Source organism: Sceloporus occidentalis, unplaced genomic scaffold (genome assembly GCF_023333645.1).
Source record: "Sceloporus occidentalis isolate IW3139 unplaced genomic scaffold, rSceOcc1.0.p SCAF_3, whole genome shotgun sequence".
NCBI lineage: Eukaryota > Metazoa > Chordata > Lepidosauria > Squamata > Phrynosomatidae > Sceloporus > Sceloporus occidentalis.
Window position 1 is genome coordinate 73,549,544 of NW_028316983.1, and position 22,726 is coordinate 73,572,269.

Genomic DNA, 22,726 nt, shown 5'->3' on the forward strand with positions numbered 1-22,726 from the left:
ACCTGAAGATATCTAGCTGTGCACAGTTAAGTAAATTCCCAGTTTACAACAGGCTGAGTGAAATCATCATTTATTAGCAGAACGCCTCTTTTCTTTATTAAAATATGGTGACTAATTGTTATGGATACTTACCCCATTTCTAAAATAAAAGCAGGTAAATTGCATCGTGTCTTCCATATTCAGGCAGAAATGCTTTCTTGCTAGACAGGCTGCACTGAAGGCGAGGAAAGCGGATGTGCCTTCACTGAAGGTGAAGAGAGCAGAAAAATAATTTGTGCTAAAGAGCAGACAAATGGCAATCGCAGAATGAGATAGTAAAGGGAACCAAAGATTGTGATGATAAAGAATAGAACTATTAATCCTCCCCAGAGAATCAAACTAAGCACAAAACAAAATGCAAACAAAGTAAGCCCAACTGGGAAACAGAAAAATGCAACAGCAGGCACTAGCGCCATCTTATCATTATAAATACTCTTATGCTTGAGCTCATTAAGGAATGCTTCTCAAACAAAGCTCTAGTACCTATTTATACCCTGTGTCATCTGTCTTTGTCGAGTACTACTTTGGGGGGGGGGGGAGTGCATGAAATTGTCCATTTCATAGAATAACTTCACCATGATGATTGACTTTAAGTGTTTGTTACACAGTTCATGTGATGACATTTAAAGCTCTAAATGGCTTGGGACCTTGAAACCTCAGAGAACATTTCCCCACACATGTGCCTTCCTGAAGATTAAGGTCTGCTAGGGGAACCCTCCTCTGTGTTCCACTATTGAGGTCAATACACTATGTTGGGATGTGGAAGAGGGCCTTCTCATCTATGGTACTCCAACTGTGGAATGCCCTACCTGTGGAGGTCTGGTTGATTCCAACACTAATTTCATTTAGTGAAAACTTGATGCCTCATTTCATTTAGGCACCAGGTGAAAACATTTTGGCATCAAGGCCTTTGGACCTCATTAATTCATCCCAAGTACAGTAGTTTTGTACCTAGTTTTAAAAACTTTAAAATCTTTTAAATCTGTTTTTAGCCCATTATTATGTTAGCTTATTTAGGTTATTTGTATTATTCTAAACTGTTTAACCTTTGAATTGTATTTCTAAGATACCTTGAGATTTTTTTTGATACAAAGTGGAGTATAAATATTTCAATAAACAAACAAACAAAAATCAGTAACAGTATTCACCTTTAATAGGGAGTCATTCTGTTATCCTTACAAGCAGCTAACCAAATGATGGGTTGTGTGTTTTTTCCTGTCCCCAAAGAGTTGTAAAAAATAGTTTTGAGTAGGCTACCCTAGGAAACAGACTCCTCATTGCTGCCTACTAATATGGGACCTACTAATATGGGACCACTGGGACCTTTGTGGTACCTGAAAGGACAGAGAGCCTGATATTTCCTGCCCCTCCCTCCACTGTTACCCTTTGTGCTACAAAAGGAGGAAGGATGCAGTAGAAAGGGAAGATCATCAAAAACTTTTTCGAAAATGGAGACTAGGCCTGCTGTTCTGTTTGTTGTGGTAGTACATGGGCTAGGTTTTTTGAGCAGAAACAATTTCACAGCTGTACTTTAAAAAAATTAAGAAAATAAAGAGCAGATCTCTGCCAGCTTACTTTTTTCCTGAATTGTTCTGGCTTACAGCTGGCAATACCATTTATTGACTGGAATAGATTTGGAACAGAGTAGTGCTAGCTGCAAACTGCCTCTCACCTTTACTGAAGGGTTGATACCTAGCAGAGAGAGACCTTACCATTGGCAGGGAGTTACAGGTTGCATTTCTAGTTTATACTCTTTCCTTCAAGGGTGCTGAGTTTCCAATTAGATTGACTTGAAACCTGGGCTGCTCCATTTGGGAATCATGCATGGACAAAGTAAGATTGGGAAGTTAGCCATGTAGCCAACCATACTTTTTGCCTGTTCTCCTCCTTCCCCATGTATCCCAAAACGATGGGGATAGGTTAGTATGATCTGAATCAATGTGGCTGCAACTAATTTTTAGGTTGGGAGGCAGAGAGATAATAGTGTGAGAGCTGGCTGCAATGAAGTAGAAGATAACAGGATTGAAAAAGAAAAAAAATGGACGCACTGTTGAAGAAAGAGAGGTGAGAGATGCTGCTGTCCTCTGTTCTCCCATGAAAAGCTGCCTTGGAGCATTGTGTAGTCTTCTGGATAGTTTACAGGTTGAAGATGAGGAAAAGGAGAATTGGTGGAAATATCTTTCCATCTCCAGCACAAGCCTCCACTGGATGAATCTTTTACATGAAAATCTGTTGCACTTCTTCTTAAACAAGGGGCATTTTGGGCCCCACTCATAATCCTAAATGAGAGTAATCTATCAAAACAGAAGCGTTTTGAGAGTCTCCTCATAGTCCCCCCCCACCATGTTTGTGTGAAGTGTGATAACTACATTATTTCATGTTTTGGTGGTGGAGGATGGGTGGGAGTTTCATGTCTAACTATATCCATAAATGCAGGAGAAATAATTTTGAACCATGCAAAGCTTTTGTGAAAATTGAAAGTATCTGCTTTCATGCAGTTGCATGTATAGGAGCCCTGGTGGCGCAGTGGTTAAATGCCTGTACTGCAGCCATTCACTCAAAACCACAAGGTTGCGAGTTCAAGACCAGCAAAAGGGCCCAAGCTTGACTCAGGCTTGCATCCTTCCGAGGTCGCTAAAATGAGTACCCAGACTGTTGGGGGGCAAATTAGCTTACTTGCTAATTAGCTTACTTGCTGTTCACCGCTATGATCTTTGGAATAGCGGTATATGAATAAAACAAATTATTAATTATTATTATGTGAAAACCATTATTCATGACATCTCCTGCGATTGCCGCAGAATCTATTGTTAAATTCTCATGCATGATAGCATCCTATTATATGTACCCATGTGTGAAAACTATCTTATGTCAAACAACTCTAAGCAAACCCACACACCTGTGAAAAGTATTAGCATAATTTCCCTATGTTTCCTACAGGCATGATTTCCAAGGGTGTTAACGTGTATACAATGTTAATGTGACAAGCAGTTTTTCATTTACCAAAATATTTTTTTATAAAAGAAAAATTAGCCAGATGTTCTTGCTTACTATGTTGACCAAGTTGCTTGAGAGTTACCAGGAAGGAAAGACACAGTTGTAGCCAGTTGGTAATGAACCCTAAGGGGGGCAAATGGCTCATCCCACAGTATGAGATAGCATGAAAAGAACTTGTATAGGTGGCTCTTGTCCCTGCATTATCTTTACCATATACCTCTTAGATAGATCAGATTGGTGATACAGTAAGAGGTCACCTAGTAATTTTTTAGCTCAGTGGTGAATAGGGCTTGGTTTTTCCAAGTGATAGTCCAGTACTTGAGCAACCGTATCATACTGACCCTCATTAAATTATATTCAAGGAAACACTGTTCAGATAGCCAATATGATGTAATATGGTTTGAGCATTGGAATGTGACTCTGGAGACCACAGTTCAAATCCCTGCTTGACCATAGAAACACCATCTCAACCTCAGAAATCTAATTCTTTGCATGTCATAGCTAGTACTTTGAATTGTGCCAAGATATAGATGAGTATATTTATTATAACTTAGCAGTTTCATTATCACTATAACTATCTACAATAAATAGCTTGACATGTAGTATTTTGAGATTTCCATGCTGTGTTCAAAATCAGGCCCTTGTGGAGCACACTGAAGTGACTGAGTGGGTTAACTGAGTATAGACCATAATAATAATAATAATAATAATAATAATAATAATAATAATTTGTTTTATTTATATACCGCTATTCCAAAGATCATAGCGGTGAACAGCAAGTAAGCTAATTAGCAAGTAAGCTAATTTGCCCCCAACAGTCTGGGTAATCATTTTAGCGACCTCGGAAGGATGCAAGCCTGAGTCGAGCTTGGGCCCTTTGCTGGTCTTGAACTCGCAACCTTGTGGTTGTGAGTGAATGGCTGCAGTACAGGCATTTAACCACTGCGCCACCAGGGCTCCATAAAATCCCAGTCTGACTAGATAGTCTGAATGAGAATGTTCAGTTCCCCTGATAATGTAAACAAGAACTCCAAGATCTTAGTATGTAGAGTACCATGCGCAAGAGACTGCTCAGCAATAGAGTGGATGATATTTCAACAGGATTCTTGTTCTCTCTTCAGCACCTGCTTTTAGGTATACACACTTGGTCAATGTGGTTGTGCTACAATCCTACATCCCCACCTACTAGGGCATCCAATGCTTTTATCACTTAAGGCTTCTGTTCAACTTAATCTCTAGTAATTACTGAAAACTAATTTTTATGGACTATTGCTCCTTTTCTGGTGCATTTTGTCTAAGTTAGATTTCGTAGAGTCACATCTGCTGATTCACGTGTCTGCTCTATCCATGTATGAAGAAAAATCCCAAATTTCTACATAAAAATTCACTGTATGGGAGAATGAACCCTTTGTCCTATAGCTTACTCCTCATGTCTGGTTCATTTGTGTATGAAAAGGTAAGACGAGGAAACAGAAAGGTTCATCACCCCATATTGGTATATTGTTTTAGAAGTATAATATAGATAGTTGCTTGAGACCAAGATAGCTGAAAGGCTTTCCCATCTGCTTGAGTTTTGAGTTACTTAGCAGAGGCCCTAGAGACTGAGTTTCCTGAGGGACGTGGCTTTTTTCGTAGCAACACCTCAGTTGTGAACCTTCCTCTTGAGGAAGTAAGTTTGGCTCCAGCCTTTTGACGGCAATCAAAATTGTATTATTTTATCTGACAATCAGAATGACAATATATTTATTGTATATTACTTTAGGAGCCGTGACCATCAGAAACGTAATTAATAAATATTTTAAATAAACAAAATATATAAGTAGGTAAACACGGTTGACGTGCCATATCAAATTTCATGTTAAACTATTCAATAGAATTGGTGAATTTGTTGAAAACTGAATTTACTACAAAGCAAATGTATTAAGTTACCATGACAGTTTAAATTAAATCTAATAGCAAAAGCATGTTAATGTCCCTACAGCTAAGTATTACAATTCTGCAAGATTATGTAAAACGTTAGGTGGAAATGGCGACATATTGCAGAGCTTTAGTGATTATTCTCGAGTCTGATTATATAGAAAAATACAAACTAGCAATGATGAGCCTCAGCCTTTGAAATATTTAGTGACATAATTATGGTTTTTTTGGTTCTGGGGTTTAACTTGTTCTATGAAATCTATGATTCTGTATCTTGTGATTTGCTGAAATTTGGATAAAAATGAAAATATAAAACATGTATTAAGAATATAACAGTTGTGCATAGTGCTTAGACAGGCAGAATGTCAACCAAATCACCTCCTTTACGTAGGTCACACATCCAGATGTCATGCTACTGAAACAGATTTTCTTTTCAAGTTCATTTAGGATTGTATCTGATTTCCATAATGAGTGTACACTGGAATTTTCCATTTAAATGTCTGTGTGGCTAAGATTTATATTTTCATTCTTAAAGTTTAGATATCCTAATAAATAATTTTTTGCCTTGTGTATAGTTGAGCTAATGGAACTAACATTGTTTTGGTACTGTGATGTATTCTGTTTCCAAAATTGTCACCTTCCATTGATTCACTCTTCAGAACCAAAAATGCTGCTGCTGTTTCCAGCTCCTTCAATGAACAATTCTAGCATCTAATCAAGACCAAGTTTGTAAAGGACCCTGGCAAAGAAAGGGTCAGAACCAAAGATTTGAGCAACAGTGAACAAAATTCTAAAAAGCCTGTGATCAACAGCAGGCAGGCCAAGAAGAGTGATTCCAGGGTAGGAATGAAGGCTGCAGCAGCAGGGTGGTGGGGAGGGCGAGATCCAGGGATTTAAAAGCTGATTAAGACTTTGTGGTGTGAAGGGAGAAAGCAAGAGTAGATCATTAAATCATTAGATTTTAAATATTAGCATGCACATCTGTGATTTTTGATATCTCCAGCAGGTCCTGGAAGCCCCTGCATATACTGAGGGCTCACTGTAATTACAAAGGTTTAAGAACATTTAAAAGCATATTAAATAGTTTCTCAATTTAAAAACAGTTTAAAACTGGTTAAAACTATTTTGAATAATAAAAACATAAAACATGTATAGCCTGAATAAAATCAGTTTGGCCTGAAGGTTTTAATAAAAAGCCAGGTTTTAACTGGTGGTAAAATGATTCCAGAGGTGGTGCCAGTCGGGTTTCCAGGGGAAGAATTCCACAACTGGGATGCCAGTGCAGAAAAGGGCTTCTCTCATGTCCTCCTACATTATATTTCCCCTATTGATGAGGCATGGAGGAGGGCCCCTCCAATAGGTCTCAATTCTTGGACAGGCATATATAGAGAGATGCACTCCCACAAATATCAAAGCCCCAAGCCATTTAGAACTTTAAATGTTATTGCTGGAACCTTACATTCAGAACAGAAATGTATTAGCTGCCAGTGCGATTCCTTCCAAACTGGTGTTACATGATATTTGAAAGGAATTCCAGTGAGCAGTCTAGCTGCTTCAAGTTGACCATACTGGCTGGCTGTCTTTATTACATTTCAGTGCAGTAAGTTAGCTTTACATGCAGAAGGCAGGTTTTGTTATGTATGTATTACTCTCCTTGGCTCCTCAGAATTTGCTGTCTGAGGCTACTGCCTCACTATACCTAATGGTAGTATTGGCCTTGGGTGGACATACAAAAATTATGCAGACAAGTTTTAGAGCTGTCAATAAGCAAGCAGTTCATAAATAATTTCAACTCAGTTCCCTATGAAGATAATATTTCATCTACATTAGTGTGCTATGCACAAACATAGGAATTAAGAGTGGCTGCATTTCATAACCAAGGCAAGTGAATGTGGTGGAGGAGAAGAATGTGGTGGCTGGACCAACTCACAGTGTCCCCTGTACTTAAGTTTGAAATTAGACAGTCTCAAAATAAGATTCTGCAGCTAAGACAAGGACTGCACAGTGCTTTTGCAGCTAAGCTTAATGAATATAATTTTGACTAACGTTCTTGAAAATGTTTTAGCTTATTTGGTTTTTGAGCTAATTATCTATATTTTAATGGAAGGGTAAAAGCTGTTGATATGCCAGAAGGCAACTACTCGTTGACTTGTGCTCTTCATACTGTGCCTCAGTATTCTATTTCTGCCTGAGTTTTCTCTCTCTCTTAATGCCTCCTGTGACAAGGGTTGAGGTGCATCATATGTAGTGCTTTTTAACAAGTGCTGCTCCCCAGTGTTTTGATTTGCTAGACATTTCCAACTTGTTTATTTATATAGCTGGATATGCCTTTCAACTCAATAATTAAGCTATCGTATTTTCCGGCGTATAAGGTGACTCTTTAAGTCTGCCTTATGCGCCGGATTTTTACCCCAGAGACAGGCGAATGGCATAGCCACCTCCCTGTCTCTGGGGTCCTTGCTAGGTCCTCTCCCAGCCAGCAGGCACTCGGGCCGGCTGGAGGGGGCCTCTCTGGAGGCCTGAGAGGGTCTGCAGTGGCTGGGCTCTTTTTTCCAAAAGGCGGCAGCGGGGAAGCGGCTCCAAGGAAAAGAGCTGACCCTTTGCTCCTCGGCGGTGCCGCCGCCGCTGCCAGGGATCCTCCGATCCTCCAGAGGCTTCAGAAGTCCTCAGTGGAAGCTGCTGGAGGAGCGGAGGATTCCGGGTGGTGGCGGCGGCGGCTTCCGCGGAGGACTTCTGAAGCTGCTGAAGGATCGGAGGATCCCTGGCAGCGGCGGTGGCAGCGCCTAGGAGTAAGGGGCCAGCTCTTTTCCTCAGCCCGGCCGGCTCTGGAGCCGCTTCCCCGCCGCTGCCTTTTGGGAAAAAATGGCGGCGAGAGCTCAGTCACCGCGGATCCTCTCAGGCCTCCAGAGAGGCCCCCTCCAGCCAGTACAAGACCCCCTCAGGGAAGGCCAAGGATGCTGTCAGTGGGCAACTTGGGGGGTCGTCTTATACCCCCCGTCACCTTATATGCTGGAAAATACGTACACCAAGATAAAAATTGATGTTGAGCTTGTGACCTCTTTGCATAAAAAGCCTCCCCCCACCCCATTCTCAACAAATAAAAGCAGATAATGTGCCTTTCCAAGATAAAAGTTGTTCCCCTCACCTTCCATATAGTAGAAGACTTACATGGATTTGTAAACATTTTGCCCTTGTGTTCTCTCAGTTAATCCACTGAGTTTGACCTGGCATAGAATGAAGTGTTTAACATTTTATATTTCACCTTCATTGATGATACTCCTACAATTTAGTTTTCACTTTAACACCAGGAAATACATTTCATGGTCTGATTAAAATTTCCCATTTCAGCAGAATTCTACATTTTTTAAAATCCAGTAAGCATTGTAGTTCCAAGTGAAGGACTAAAAAATGCATGAATGACTTTTCTATATTTTTATTTGAAATATCTTGAACAATTTCAATTTCTAATCAGCTAAAAATGATAGACTAAGACATGGGCATAAAATATAGTACAAATAAATATACGAGATAAGTTGGGAAATGAGAACAGTAGAGCCTAACAAACCGATGAATGATTTCACTAAGCTCATGTGCTCATGGAACAGGAAGCAAAGGGAAATGGACCTGTGGCAGATAGAAGCGCAGGGTTTTTCATTTCCTAGGCAATAGCTGCTTGAAAATAAAAGCCTCATGTTGAGAGCCAGTGTGGTGTAGTGGTTTGATTACAACTTTGGAGATAAGGGTTCAAATCTCCTATCAGCCAGTATTTTTTGTCTGAAAAATGGTGTCTGGATTGTGGTCACTGGTGCTTATGGATTAATTAAGAAGCCAAATAATAATAATAATAATAATAATAATAATAATAATACATTTTATTTGTATACCGTTTTTCCATAGATCAAAGCGGTTTAGACCATATAAAAACCATTAAAAACATCTCATAAAAATAGATAAAATCCACTAATACAAATTATACAAAATCTGAACACAATAATTCAACAGGGTAAGGCAGAGAATCGATGGGAATGGGAATACACAGCTTCATTTTACAGGGGGGAAGGCTTGACAAAAGAGGAAGGTTTTGAGCCTTTTTAAAAATGTTGCCAGGGAGGTCACAAGATGGAGCTCCTCGGGGAGACCATTCCAAATTTGTGGGGCCGCCACTGAATAGGCCATCCGGGATGAAGAAACATGTTTGGAAGATGGAATTTCCAACGAGTTCTTCCCGGACGTCCTGAGTGTGCGGGGCGGATTATATGGGGAGATGCGGTCCCTCAGGTAACTCGGGCCCAAGCCGTATAGGGCTTTATAGGTAATAACCAACACCTTGTATTGTGCTCAGAAGTGAATAGGCAGCCAGTGGAGATCTTTCAGACTAGGTGTTATATGGTCAAACTTGGATGCACTGGTGACCGGTGACCAATCTTGCTGCCATGTTTTGTACTAGCTGAAGCTTCCGGGCTTGGTACAAGAGTAGTCCTATGTAGAGCGCATTACAGAAATCTAGACGAGAGGTTACCAGAGCGTGTACCACAGTTTCAAGGTCCCTTTGGCCCAGGTAGGGTTGCAGTTGGGGTATCAACCGAAATTGATAGCAAGCACTTCTGACCGTCACATCTATTTGATAGCAAGCACTTCTGACCGTCGCATCTATTTGAGATGTCAACTGCAGAGACGAGTCCAGAAGTACTCCTAAGCTGTGAACTTCGTTCTACAGGGGAAGTGTGACCCCATTCAGGACAGGTGGATAAACTTCCTTCCCCGGGCCTGGGGAACCTATCACAAGCACTTCCGTTTTCTCTGGATTCAGACTGAGTTTGTTTTCCCTCATCCAGCCCATTACCGACTCCAGGCAGGCGTTCAAAGGGGAGACTCCATCCTTAGTCACTGCATCAGTTGGAGAGACAGAAAAGCATATTTGGGTGTCATCAGCATACTGATAACACCGCGCCCCGTGTCTCCAGATGATCTCTCCCAGCGGTTTCATGTAAATGTTAAACAAAGTGGGGGACAAGATAGCTCCCTGAGGGACACCAGATGTAACTTCCCTCTGAGAGGAGCAAGTGTCCCCCAACTGCACCATCTGGAATCTGCCCGAGAGGTAGGAATGGAACCACTGGAGCGCAGTGCCCCCGATACCGAACTCCCTTAGGAGTTCCAGAAGGATAGCATGGTCAATGGTATCGAAAGCCGCTGAGATGTCCAAAAGCACCAACAAGGTCACACTTCCTCTGTCAATGCCCAGACGGAGATCATCGACTAAGACGACCATGGCAGTCTCAATTCCAAATCCCCCTCTGAAGCCAGTTTGAAATGGGTCCAGATAATTGGTTTCCTCCAACCCAGATTAGAGCTGGTAGGCAACTGCTCTCTCGATCACCTTGCCTAAGAAAGGCAATAATGAGACCGGCCTATAGTTGTTCCTTATCAGGGGGTCAAGGGAGGTTTTTTTAAGTAGAGGTTTGACTATCGCTAGTTTTAAACTAGATGGAAATTTTCCCTCCCTGAATGATGCGTTAATTATGCGCCGCAATAATGATGTTACCGCATCGCCACCCTGGGCGGTCAGCCAAGAAGGGCAGGGATTGAGAGAGTATGTTGTCTTCCTTACACTTCCAAGAAGCTTGTCCACTTCATCAGTATGCACAAACTCAAAGTGATCCATTTTAACAGAGTCCACGGAAGCTCTGGACACCTCTTCTATTGTTTCTGATGCAGCGCCAGCGTTGAGATCAGCCCTTATCCGAGAGATTTTATCTGCAAAGAAGTTGTAAAAATCATCACAGCAGGCCTTAGTTGGTTCTAAAATAGGGTTCAGAGTGGGAGGAAGCTGAGTCAGTTCCCTAACCACCCTGAACAGCTCTGCTGAACGTGACTCTGCAGACGCAATACGTGCAGCATAGAAGGAGTTCTTTGCTGCACCTATTGCCACTCCATAAGACTTCAAAAGAGCCTCCTGGAGTGTCTTGTCGGATAAGCGCTGGTGTCTCCACCAGCTGCGCTCTAGTTGTTGTGCAGCCCCCTTCATTTCCCGGAGATCTTCCGTATACCAGGGTTTGTTATTAGAAGTGGGCTGGAAAGGATGCTTAGGAGCAATACTGTGTATAGCCCTGGAGAGATCATTATCCCAGATGTTAGTCAGGGCATCAACAGAATCGCCGTCAAATCCAACCATAAACCCCTCTAAGGCTTCTTGGAACCTTTTGGGTTCCATCAGCCTTCGAGGGTGGACCATCCTAATAGGTCCTCCACCCCCAGGAGGGGGGATTTGGGTAGTTGCCTTAAGTCGGACCTCGATCAGGAAATGGTCCGTCCATGACAAGGCAGAGGTACTACATACCTCTGCCCACAGATTCTCCCAATCCGTACCAAAGACGGGAATGAGCGTATTACCTGCGCAATACGTTGGGCCCAAGACTAACTGGGACAGGCCCGTGGCTGTCATGGAAGCCATGAACTCCCGAGCTGCACCCGTCAGATTTTGTGAGCCAGCCTTGAAAGGGATGTTGAGGTCCCCCAGAACAAGAAGTCTGGGAGACTCCAACACCAGTTCCGAGACTAGCTGTGTCAGCTCGACTAGGGAGTCTGTTAGCCCATGGGTCAGATGGTAGGAATTTATAGATCAGCGATATTTTCTGTGATCAGTTGTATTCATTAATCAATGATACTATTTGCAAGCAAAATTATATATATATAGTCCACCCTCCGTATTGGCAGACTTGCCATATGCAGACAGCAAGCACCCGTTTTTCTTGATGGCTACATGTGCACATGGTTGTGGTAGTGTGTGCATGCACATTGCACTGCCATTAAGAAAAACAGGACTTGAGCATGCATGGATTTTGGTATCCGTGGGGCAGGGGTCCTGAATGGATCCCCTGCGGATGCAGAGGTTTGACTATATACAGGTTCTGGTAGGATAATTCTTTTGATATGTTTCTATAGATTATATTGATACAGTCTGCTCTCTTCTTTCATAGGCTTGCCATCCGTGGATGGTGCCGCCCCATTCTCCCCAAAGGCGGTGCACACATATAGCTGTGCCAGTGTGGTTGCATGCACTTCATGCCACTATTGGAAAGAACAGGACTTGTGGTCCCACAGGTTTTGCTATTCCTGGGGGTGGGGGTCTGGAACTGAACCCCCGCGGATGTGAATAGCTGGCTGTAATATTTTCCATTTCAGTGTGGAAACACACCGCATTTGATGTGCAACATTTTCTGTTGTATTAATTCAAAGATACAGCCATGTTAGTCTCTAGAATCAGTCTGTAGAGAGATCTTGTAGCACCTTTGAGACTAATTGAAATAAAGAATTTGGCAACATGAGCTTTCGTAGACTTCAGTCTACTTACTCAGATGCGTCGGGTGGCGTGGAAGCCATGGACACGCACATGGACACACACACACACATATATATGCCATAGGCATGTGAGAATGCCAATACAAATTCAAAATCCTTTGTGTGTGTTGTTGCATTAATTGTTGGCTACTGATTTGAAATTTTGCAGTTTTTAAAAACAGTGTCTGAGTGATTAACATTTTTATTCTCTGTACCTTATCTTTGCTCTGAGTTCTGCCATGGCACAGAGATTCAAAAGCACAGTGGCAGCTGAGATCTAGAGGAAATCTATATATACAACATTAGCCACCTTCAGTTATGTGTTATCTGTTTTGTTGTAGTTTAAAATGCTGTAAGCTGCCTTAGTATGAGTATTAGTAATAAATATATTCTTCAAAAGATACCTTCTTATACATTTCAGCTCATAGTCCTTGTAAACCTGGTACATTATTTAGTTTTAAGGCATTGATGATTTACGGTATCTCCCATATAGTAATAAGAACATTTGGCAATTGTTTAATGTGGTCACTAAATGATGGAGACTTTATTTGATAAAGATATTTTATGATATTAGAATAAGTACCATAATAGAGATTTCCATTGACGGCTTAAATCTGGTAGAGTGATAATATGACCGGAAGGCACTTCTGATTATACAGGGACTATGTTCCTTGATTTTCGATGATTTTTCATGTTCCCAATGTGGTTCTTTATTGGTATTATGGAAATCTCTCATGAAGTTTTGAAGGAGATGGAGGAGTTGCAGCTTAAAAAAGGAGGCTGAAAGGTGCTACTCCACTAATGGCTCTGCCTCTAGTTTGTTGATCCTAATTATTGGATACAAAATTATTCTTAAAAAGATATTATTGATTTGGATTCCTTCTAATGTTGAATAAATTGTGTAAATAATACAATAGTCCACCCTTAGAATATTAAAGACTCTTTCTTAACTCTGTTTGAAAATGTGGGCAGTAAATCAGGGAGGTACCAATTGATATTCTGTGGAACTTTGCCTAAAAAGCAGGGTTTTGTCAAGAGAGAAATATATTATTGGCTGAACACAGTCAGCCCTCCATATCCATGGATTCTGCATTGATGGATTCAGCTATTCACAGCTTGAAAATGTTAAAGAAAATCCAAAAAGCAAACCTTGATTTTGCCTTTTTTTCTGAGAAAGGGAAGCTATTTTATTAAGCCACTGTACATAATGAACCTAGAGCATCCCCAGATTTTGGTATCCATGGGGGGCGGGGGGGGGGGCTGGAACCAAACTCCAGGGGATACCAAGGACCCACTGTCTAGACAAATTTAAAATCCACAAAAGAGCAATGGCCAACTAAAATTTACAAAACACATGCAAGTTTTCAAAGCTCTGCTGGCCTCTTCAGGCAAAAGATGTTTTAAAAAACTGTTTCTCTGGCTTTTCTTCGCGAATGAAGATCCAGGAAGGACTCATCCCGTGCTTTCTACAAGCACATTGATGACTAAAAAGGCCAATCCAAGATAAACAAGTCCGGTTGCAGAAAGCACAGCAGAAAGTCTCCTTGGGTGATGTGGCTTGTGGTTCTTTCTGCGTTGTTTCTCTTTGAGACTCATTCGGCGTGAGCTTTCAAAAAAGGCTGCAGCATCATGGATAGTGCATCTCCAAGCCTCCTGATGTGAGGCCAGGGCGGACCATTGTTGGTGATCAATTTGGCCAAGCCTGAGATGTTGTTTCAGGGAGTCCTTCTATCTCTTCTTAGGGGTGCTCCTCTTACGCTGACCCGTGGCAAGTTCACTGTAGAATACTATTTTTGGGAGGCGATGGTCCTTCATCCTAGAACCGTGTCCTGCCCAGCGCAGCTGTGTCCTCAATAGCATGGCCTCAATGCTAGTGATCCCTGCTTGCTCAAGGACAGCAACATTTGTCACATAGTCAGTCCAGTGTATATTTAGAATTGTGCGTAAACAGTGCTGATGAAAGCGTTCAAGGAGTCGTAGGTGTTGGCAATAGGTGACCCATGTTTCAGACCCATAAAAGAGAATAGACAGTACAATGGCTCTATACACACTGATTTTTGTGCTTCGCCTCAAGTGTTTGTTACTCCAGACTCTTTTGTGAAGCCTTCCGAATGCACTATATGCCTTTGCTAGTCTGTGATCAGTCTCTTTATTTATCTTGGCGTCTGAGGAGATGATGCTTCCCAAGTAGGTGAACTGCTGGACGGACTTGAGCACAGATTTGCCTACAGTGATGTGGGGATGGTAGTGTTCCTCCTGTGGTGCCGGCTGGTAGAGAACTTCCATTTTCTTCAGACTGACTTCCAGCCTAAAGAGCTCTGCAGCTGTAGCAAAACAAGATGTTAGGCGCTGCAGAGCTGCTTCCGTATGGGCAATGAGGGCAGCATCGTCAGCAAAAAGCAGCTCATGGTCTAGAGTCTTAGTGTGAGCCCTCAGGCGGCTTAAGTTAAACAGGCTGCCATCAATACGGTAGCATATATAAATGCTGTCTTCTTCAAGATCTGCCATAGCGTACAGGAGAAGAAAAGTGATAATGTTAGTGTCACAGGGACGTAGTCGTTCAGTATTTGGCTTGGAAATCTAGTCCCTGAGTTAGTGAGAATAGTAGTTTCAACGTAGATCAATCTTCAAGAAACTTTGGAGATGACTAACTTCTTTACTTTGTATATTAAATGAAAGACAGCTTTATAAATGTTGTATGGTTTAGTTGATATTCAGTGCTCAAATACATTTTTTAAACTTAAAATCAAACCCAATTTTAGGGTTTCCTTTACTTTTTAGGTGAATAGTAAACAAAACTATTTTGTTTTTGTTTTTTAAGATTAGCTGATTTTCTGACATGATTTTAACCAGGTTTTACCATAATAACTGCGTCTTTTGTGATTATAGATTGTTTCAGGAAAAGTATGGGGGAGTGTCGTTGTTCACTTCCCTGGAGCCATGATATTCTTTTGGATGATATTCTTTCTTGCTTAGTGGAACTGTATTTCATTTGTTTCTTTCCTGCATGGATAGATAATTTCAGATGATCAAGTTGGGAGACTGCCACTTATCTCAGTGATTGTCAGCTTTTAGTGTCCTGAAGGGTTCCATTTTTCTTTTTAACATTTTCATGAAAACACTGTTGTGACTAATGCAGTTGTGGATGACATTATGTATCTTTCTGCTGTGAACACATGAGTGCTTACATGGCACCACAGCCATATTGAAAAATGAAGATAGGAAAGTGAAAATAAGAGCAGCAGGGACTAAGATGTAGAAAAAAAATAAGTGTCAATTGGAATTAGCCACCAGAGGAGCAACTGTTTCAGTATTGGGTGAAGTGAGAATATACAGTATGTTAAACTTGGCGAACTATGTCAAAAGAGTTTTCACAAGAATTAATACAATGATGATAATAACTTTATAAATTTTACAAAGAATTGCGGAGGAATTATTACAGTTTTTCATTGCAAAAAACGATTCCCATCCAAAAAGTAACCTATGACTGCAATCTATGGTGTCCAGACTCAGGGTTGGAAAAAGCAGCTAGAAAGAATAACATCTTCTGAATTAGAAAGTACATATTAAATAAAAAAAAGTTATAAGACTTGAACATTTTACTTTTTTCAGGTAAAATGGGAAGCTATTAAAATGAAATCATAGCAGTTTGTTCACCATCTTTATAAAGTACTTACAACCATTTCATAAAACGTTTGTATTGTGACAACTAAATCAACTAAAATTTTACTCTTCATTTTACTGTACTTTGGTTTTCCTCTGTTGTTTTTGTGGGTTGAGTTTTATGTGATGCAAAACATTAAATGTAATGGGAACATTTAGTAAGAGATTTATTGAACTGGGAGGAATTACTGCTGTGGGCAAAAACTAGATCAAATAGAAGGGTTACAGTTTGGCAGTATACTTTATTGGGTTGCCATTTTTACATTAATGTCTGGAAACATTTTGTAAGATGGCAAAAAACAAACAAACCCACACCTGTATATGAACTACATACAGTTAAACCAGAATGCTGCAAGCCTGGAATACCATTAATAAGTAGTTTCCAAACAGGCTTCATTAGTTTGGCTGGCATACTAATTTCCCTGCTGTGATTCCTGTTGATAGTTATGAGTGCATAGCTGTGTGAGTTATTGCCAAGCTTTTCTCAAGTGACATCTGATGGGAAGAGAAGAGTTACTTCAGCTACTATATTAATCATAGTGTGTTGTATAAAGAAAGCTATATAAAGAAAAGTTCTAGTGCTCTTCTTCCCCTTTTCCAAATAAACTAACATCCAGGGCAGATTTGCCAGGTCATTATGCTGTAGGGAAGGATATTTGGTGATCAAGAATCCCCTTACCCTATTCTACCTTTAAATGCTGAGGCCCTGTTATTATCTACTGATAGATTGACCTTCAAAGCAAAAATTGTTCCCCTGTGGACTGAGCTTTTAAAGCAGACCAGAAGACTTCTTGGTTTTAGAAGGAAAGAAGGTGTCCCAAACTGAGTGAAATTTTTCTTTACCTTTGCAGGAGGCCATCAAAACTTTCAAAAAGAATTATTATTATTATTTTACTTTATTTTCTTATATCCTGCCTTTCCTCCAATATAAGGAGGCAAATATGGAAATTATGATAAGCGTAAAGCAAAAGGTCCCAGGTAGTGCCATGTGAGAGCCAGCGTGGTGTAGTGATTTGAACATTAGACTACAACTTTAGAGACCAGTGTTCAAAACTCCCACTTGGCCATGAAATCCCACTGGGTGATCTTGGGCAGATCAGGTTTTCTTAGCCTCAAAGGAGAGCAAAGAGAACAAATCTTGCCAAGAAATCTCAGTGATAGGTTCACCTTATGGTCACCATAAATTGGAAAGGATGTATAAGCACAACCACATACACCATGTAGATCTGGGAAGAATTCCTGTTTGAAGTATTTTGGAGCTACTTCCAGTAAATTAGATAATGCTGAGCTAGATTTTCTGTCTGATTCAGTGGTACTTCTGTCACCCTCCTATTTCACCATTATTTACTACAGGGCTCCCCTCTACCATTCAGTGACTCGAAAGTGAGATGGTGATTAATTAACAAAAGAAGCTGTATTTGCAGAATGGAATAAGGACATAAAAATTTTTTTGTGGAAAGGAAAAAAGGCCAGAATTAAATATCTAACCTTAAAAAAAGAGAATAGGAAAGGTGGATGCGCTCTTCCAGATTTAAAAATTTATTTTTGGGCGTGTGGTCTAATATGGATATTTGATTGGATTAAAGCAGATAATTTTAAACTGTTAAATATTGAATCATGTAATAATAGATTCGGCTGGCACGCATATTTGTGGGACCAGAAACATCGAGCCAATATGGACTTTGTTCAACATGTTATTAGGAAACCACTGTTTAAAATATGGAATATAGTAAAGAGGAGATATTATCAAAAAATTCCGTTGTGGATATCAACGCAGGAGGCCTTTTTCAGTAGGTGGGAAAGAAACACGGATTGGCTTAGATATAAGGACTTGTTAAAAATAAACGGAAGAGGTGAATTTGACATAAAATCAAAAGAGGAGTTAATGCAAAATGGAAAAAATATACATTGGTTTGGATACCTACAATTAAAATCGAAATTTAAACAGGATATAGAGAATGAAGGGTTTGAAAAAAGGGAAAACGAGATAGACAAATTAATTTGGGATAAAGACAAAGGAAAAATAGCTAAGCTATATAAACTTTTGTTGACATGGGATTTGGAAAGTGAAAGGGTAACAGATAATATGACAAAATGGGCTCAAGAGGTCGGTCATACAATCAGTTTGGAGGATTGGGAAGATTCGTGGGAAAAAACAGCTAATTTTACAGTAGCACAGAGCCTTAAGGAAAATTATGTAAAAGTTTTCAACAGATGGTATCTCATGCCGGTAAAAATAGCAAAAATGTACAAACTGGGCAAGGACAAATGCTGGAAATGTAAAAAAGAAAAGGGTTTGTACTATCATATGTGGTGGCTATGCCCACAAATTAAGATTTTTTGGAAAAAAATACATAGCATGATCCAAAAGATGTTGAAAATAGAATTTCCAAGGACACCAGAGTTATACTTGTTAAATATGACCTCCTCTCTGGGAAAAGTGGTAGAAAAAAAAATATTGGAAGATTATTCTGTACTTGATTACTGGAGCCAGAACGATGGTAGCAAAAAGTTGGAAGAAAGAGATAATACCTGACATAGATGAATGGATGTTGAAAATAATGGATTTAAAAGAAATGGACAGACTGACTACGTTATTAAAAGGAAAAAAAGAAAAGACCGACAATTGGAAAATATTAGATGATTTCCTGGAAAAGGAATGGGTGTTAAAAAACAAGATTAAGCTAAAATAAGATCAGAATGGTTGACAAAAAAGGGGGGATAGTAATCATGGAAGAGAGGGTGAAGAAAAAGGGAAGAACAGTATGGAATTGTTAAAAGGGAAGAAGGTGAAATAAGGCAAGGAGGAATGAAAATTGTAAGAACGATATTACAAAAACCGGGAACGACTTAGGAAATGATGCAATTTATGGATATATGTTTGTTGTGTGAATATTTTTTTAATAAATAAATAAAAAAAAAGAAAGTGAGATGGTGATGATGAACCTGAGGGGTATCTGGCTATGTGCTGTGATCAGATACCTTTTCCTGGAAAGGTACCCACTGCAGTCCCCATGTTCCACCAGACTTGTGTTATTGTTTTCTTATTGTTTGAAAGAAATCAGAGAGGTCCTCCCCTCCTTTTCTGGTTCAGAGAGAGGGAATAGTTTCAAGTGTGGCTTGGGAATGGAGAAAGTCTGAAGGTAGTAAAAGGGAGATTAAAAAAGCACTCTGCCTTCTCTCATCCTATCAGTTAACTGCTCTTCAGAGCCAACCTTTCCTGTTACTAAACTTTCAATGTACTGTTGGAATTAAGTGGCACAAGAACATATTGACTGGGAGGTTTGTGAAAGGAATATTCTCAGTAGGAGAGGTGAAACCTAAGATAGTAGGTATTCCACTGTTACCTTTGCAGAATTGTAGGAAGAGCATATAGGAGGGCTTGAGGGGCAAATAGTGCAGGGAGGAAGCAAGATAGCACAGGAGATTGGAGAGAGTAGCAGCAGAAAGAATTGAAAAGGTATGACAGCATCCCCCCTCCCACCATTTGCAGTAGGAACAAAGACTCAGTAAGACCACTGGTCTTCCCCACACAGTTATGCAAAACTCTGATGGGGGGGCGGGCGGGCTATACTGCTTAGGCAGGATTCTTTCCTGTTAACAGTGATACCTGGTAACAAACCTGACCCTTCTTAGCTTCTAGTACCAGATGAGCTTGGGTGTTTTTGTAGTAAGTACTTGTTGTAAAGAAGGGAAGGGAGAGGAGAAGGGAGAAACCTTTCAAGATTCCATTCAGAATTCATTAACACAGCCTCTTAAAAATCTACTAGAGTTCTTTTTTTCTGGCAGTCTAATTTAGCTGACCGGCCATTCTTGCTTGCCAAGATCAGTCAGCTGTAGTTTGTTGTGACATGCCTTTGCTGAAGGCTGGTCAAAGAAAGAGTTAAATACTAATCTAGGAGCCGTATTAGCTAAAAGGAGGGGGGAAACAGCAGCACTGTTGTAATCAAAACTGTCAGAGGTGTCAGACTTTAAATAGACAGCTACTCCCCCCCAAGGATTAATGAAACATTAAAATTGGTCTTTCCAAGTAAATGTTTTAAACATGAGTAGATTTGAACATTATTTTTTTTATAAAGAACAAAGATAGCCACATTGGTTCAGGAAAAAAATACAAAACCCATAGTTGAGCTAAGATTGCCAAAGAGGGTAATGATACCATCTAGTGGTGCAATATTATATTTACAGCATAAACATTAAAAATATTGATCTTAAATAGGAAAAAAAGCATATTAACAGATTATGTTGGTGGATATAGCACTTAGGAATATTGACACTTTGATGTAAAAGAGTCCTTAAGATTCCTAAGTTAGACTATGCTGTAGATTATTTTTCTAATGGAGTTTATCAGACAAGGGAAATTGGAAGTATAATCCGATGGCAATCTGAATGCAATCATGAGGTTCAACATTATTGCGTGATAACCCACTACATGCAAATTCGGACAATGGGAAGTCAGTCCGAATGCAGTCATGTGGTTTCATGTTATTACGTGGTAATATTTTTAATTTATAAAAAAATTTGTATGCCACATACAAATTGGGGCAACGGCATGCTATTTTTGGGCAGTGGGAAGCCAGTTTGAATGTAATGCGCATTCACGTAATTGCGCTAAACTAGCGACTTTAAGTGAATGCGTTCTGGCCCCACATTCTTTTCATTCGAATTTAAGAGAAATTCCTCCCATTTGATAAACTCCAATGTCTTTCAGCCAAAAAGCCACCAAGGGGGTTTACACAAGCAAATAAAGTCACATTTAAATAAAGCAGTGACATATAACTGACAGAGCAGCAATATCTGTTTAAAAGGTTTTTTTTAAAAAAAATCTGAAATCTTAACTCATGGCCAGAATGAACTGCTCATCACTAAAAATGCTAAAGCAGAGCTATAATGGCCTCCTGGGTTTTTTATAACATGAACTGTATGTGGACAGTCTGTGTAAACTGTATAGATTTTCCCTGCCTTTTAAAAGTTAATACTGGGGTTTTTGAACATGTATTTTGGAATGACTGACATTAACACAAGAGTCTTGCTGGATCAGACAAAAAGTTGATATAGTCCAGTATTCTGTTTCCAGAGAAGACAATTTGGGAAGCTGAAAAGCAATACATGAGTCCAATAACACTTTTCCATTTATGATCCAATGTGAATGATATACAGATGTTTTCTGCCCCTGTTGCAAAAGGGAATACAATCAAAGTACATGATTATTATAGTACTAGCTGTAGACAGCCATGAATTTGTTGAATATCCTTTTAAAATCTTCCAAGTTGGTAGCTGTTACTGCACACACCACATATCTTGAACTAATGAATACCACTGTTGTACTATGTGCTTGTGATACAGTACTGTACTTCTTTTTATCTGTTGTAAATCTCCCACTGATCAGCTTTAGTGGTGGCATCAAGTTTAATATTATGACAGTGGGAGGAAAATGTCTCTATCCACCGCTGAATGTGGTAACCTTCCTTCTTAGGGAAGTAGTTTTAGCCTCCTGATTGACGGATTGGTTGTTCTTCATGGTATTTTTTGTAGCTCAATAACATTCTGTTTTGAAGTACATTGACCAGGACTTTACAGAGTATTCTGTATATGACTATGTCATAGAGTCATACAGGAGAAGTACAGTGGAACCTCGCCATACGCGGGGGATCAGTTCCGGATCCCGCCGCGTATGGCGATTTCCGCCTATGCTCGAGCCCCATTGTAAACAATGGGGCTCGTGCACGGTGGTGCGCAGGGCGCAACGGGCGTGCGCGCCCATTCAACTGAATGGGACGCTCCGCCCCGCGCGCGCGTGCCACAGCTTGAGCACATATGCTCAAGGCCGCATATGGCGCGCCCGCCTATGGCGAGGTTCCACTGTAGTGTTTTATTTTTACCTCTTTTTCTGTTTATGCCCAACATGGTTTTTGCCTATTTTCACATCAGTCACACATTAAAGTGATATTTTCATCAATTTGTCCACCACAAGCCCAAGATCTCTTTCTTGGTTATAGAAAAGCTAATCTCATCTCCCACAAGCATATATGTGAAGACGGGATTTAGGCTATATAGAAATGTATCCCCTTTGTGATACACGGCTGGTCTAATGATGTAACTATAAACAGCCATGAACACAGTGCAAGCTGTACTAGGGCAGTTACATTCTCTGACATAGTTTGGATATTGATATATCTCAGCGGTAGGAAATAAAATGTATATTGAGGATATTGAGTTCCCACCTTTGTCCATTACAACTGAACCAGAGGTGAGCTGTTCTTAGCAATCCTTATTTCTTGTAGCCCTGGAATTGCAACTTGGTTGTAAAAATCTAATAGGCAATTGTTACATTTAGAGTGGAGGTGATGGAATCATAGTGCAGTTACCTGCACAAAAGCAGGCTCTGAAAATCTGAATAATGTTATGTTTCAGCGTATTTATATATTCTTGCTAACCACATACTTCTCATCTGTTTACTAATTTCCTCTTTGTTTTTTTTCTCCCAGAAGGAACTTAGTCTCCCTAGAAGAGGAAGTTTGTAAGTATAACCTTTTTCCTCTTTTCTTAATATCAACTAGAACTATAAAAAATGATGGTTTAGAGCCTTTAAGATGTTTTGTAGGAAGAGAAGATGAAGCATACGGCATAAATCTTTGTCCATTGTTATATAAATAACATAAATAAGTACTGCTGCACATTATCACTGTCCACAACCATATATGGTGTGATGGAATAGGAAGCAAGGCAGACTTTCATAATTGTAGCATTTACATTGTTATGTACTTTA

The 22,726-nt window shown here is 40.1% G+C and overlaps 1 protein-coding gene across 4 annotated transcripts in view; it reads left to right on the forward strand.

The window, feature by feature from the left end:
• The window catches only part of LOC149316225 (microtubule-associated serine/threonine-protein kinase 2-like), a 216,441-nt gene that overhangs the window by 65,134 nt on the left and 128,581 nt on the right, over positions 1–22,726 (forward strand). For all 4 annotated transcript variants that reach the window (XM_089515054.1, XM_089515049.1, XM_089515050.1 and 1 more), the window contains one exon: positions 22,446–22,477. In XM_089515054.1, the coding sequence (XP_089371180.1) occupies positions 22,446–22,477 (32 nt within the window). The remainder of the gene's footprint in view (positions 1–22,445; positions 22,478–22,726) is intronic.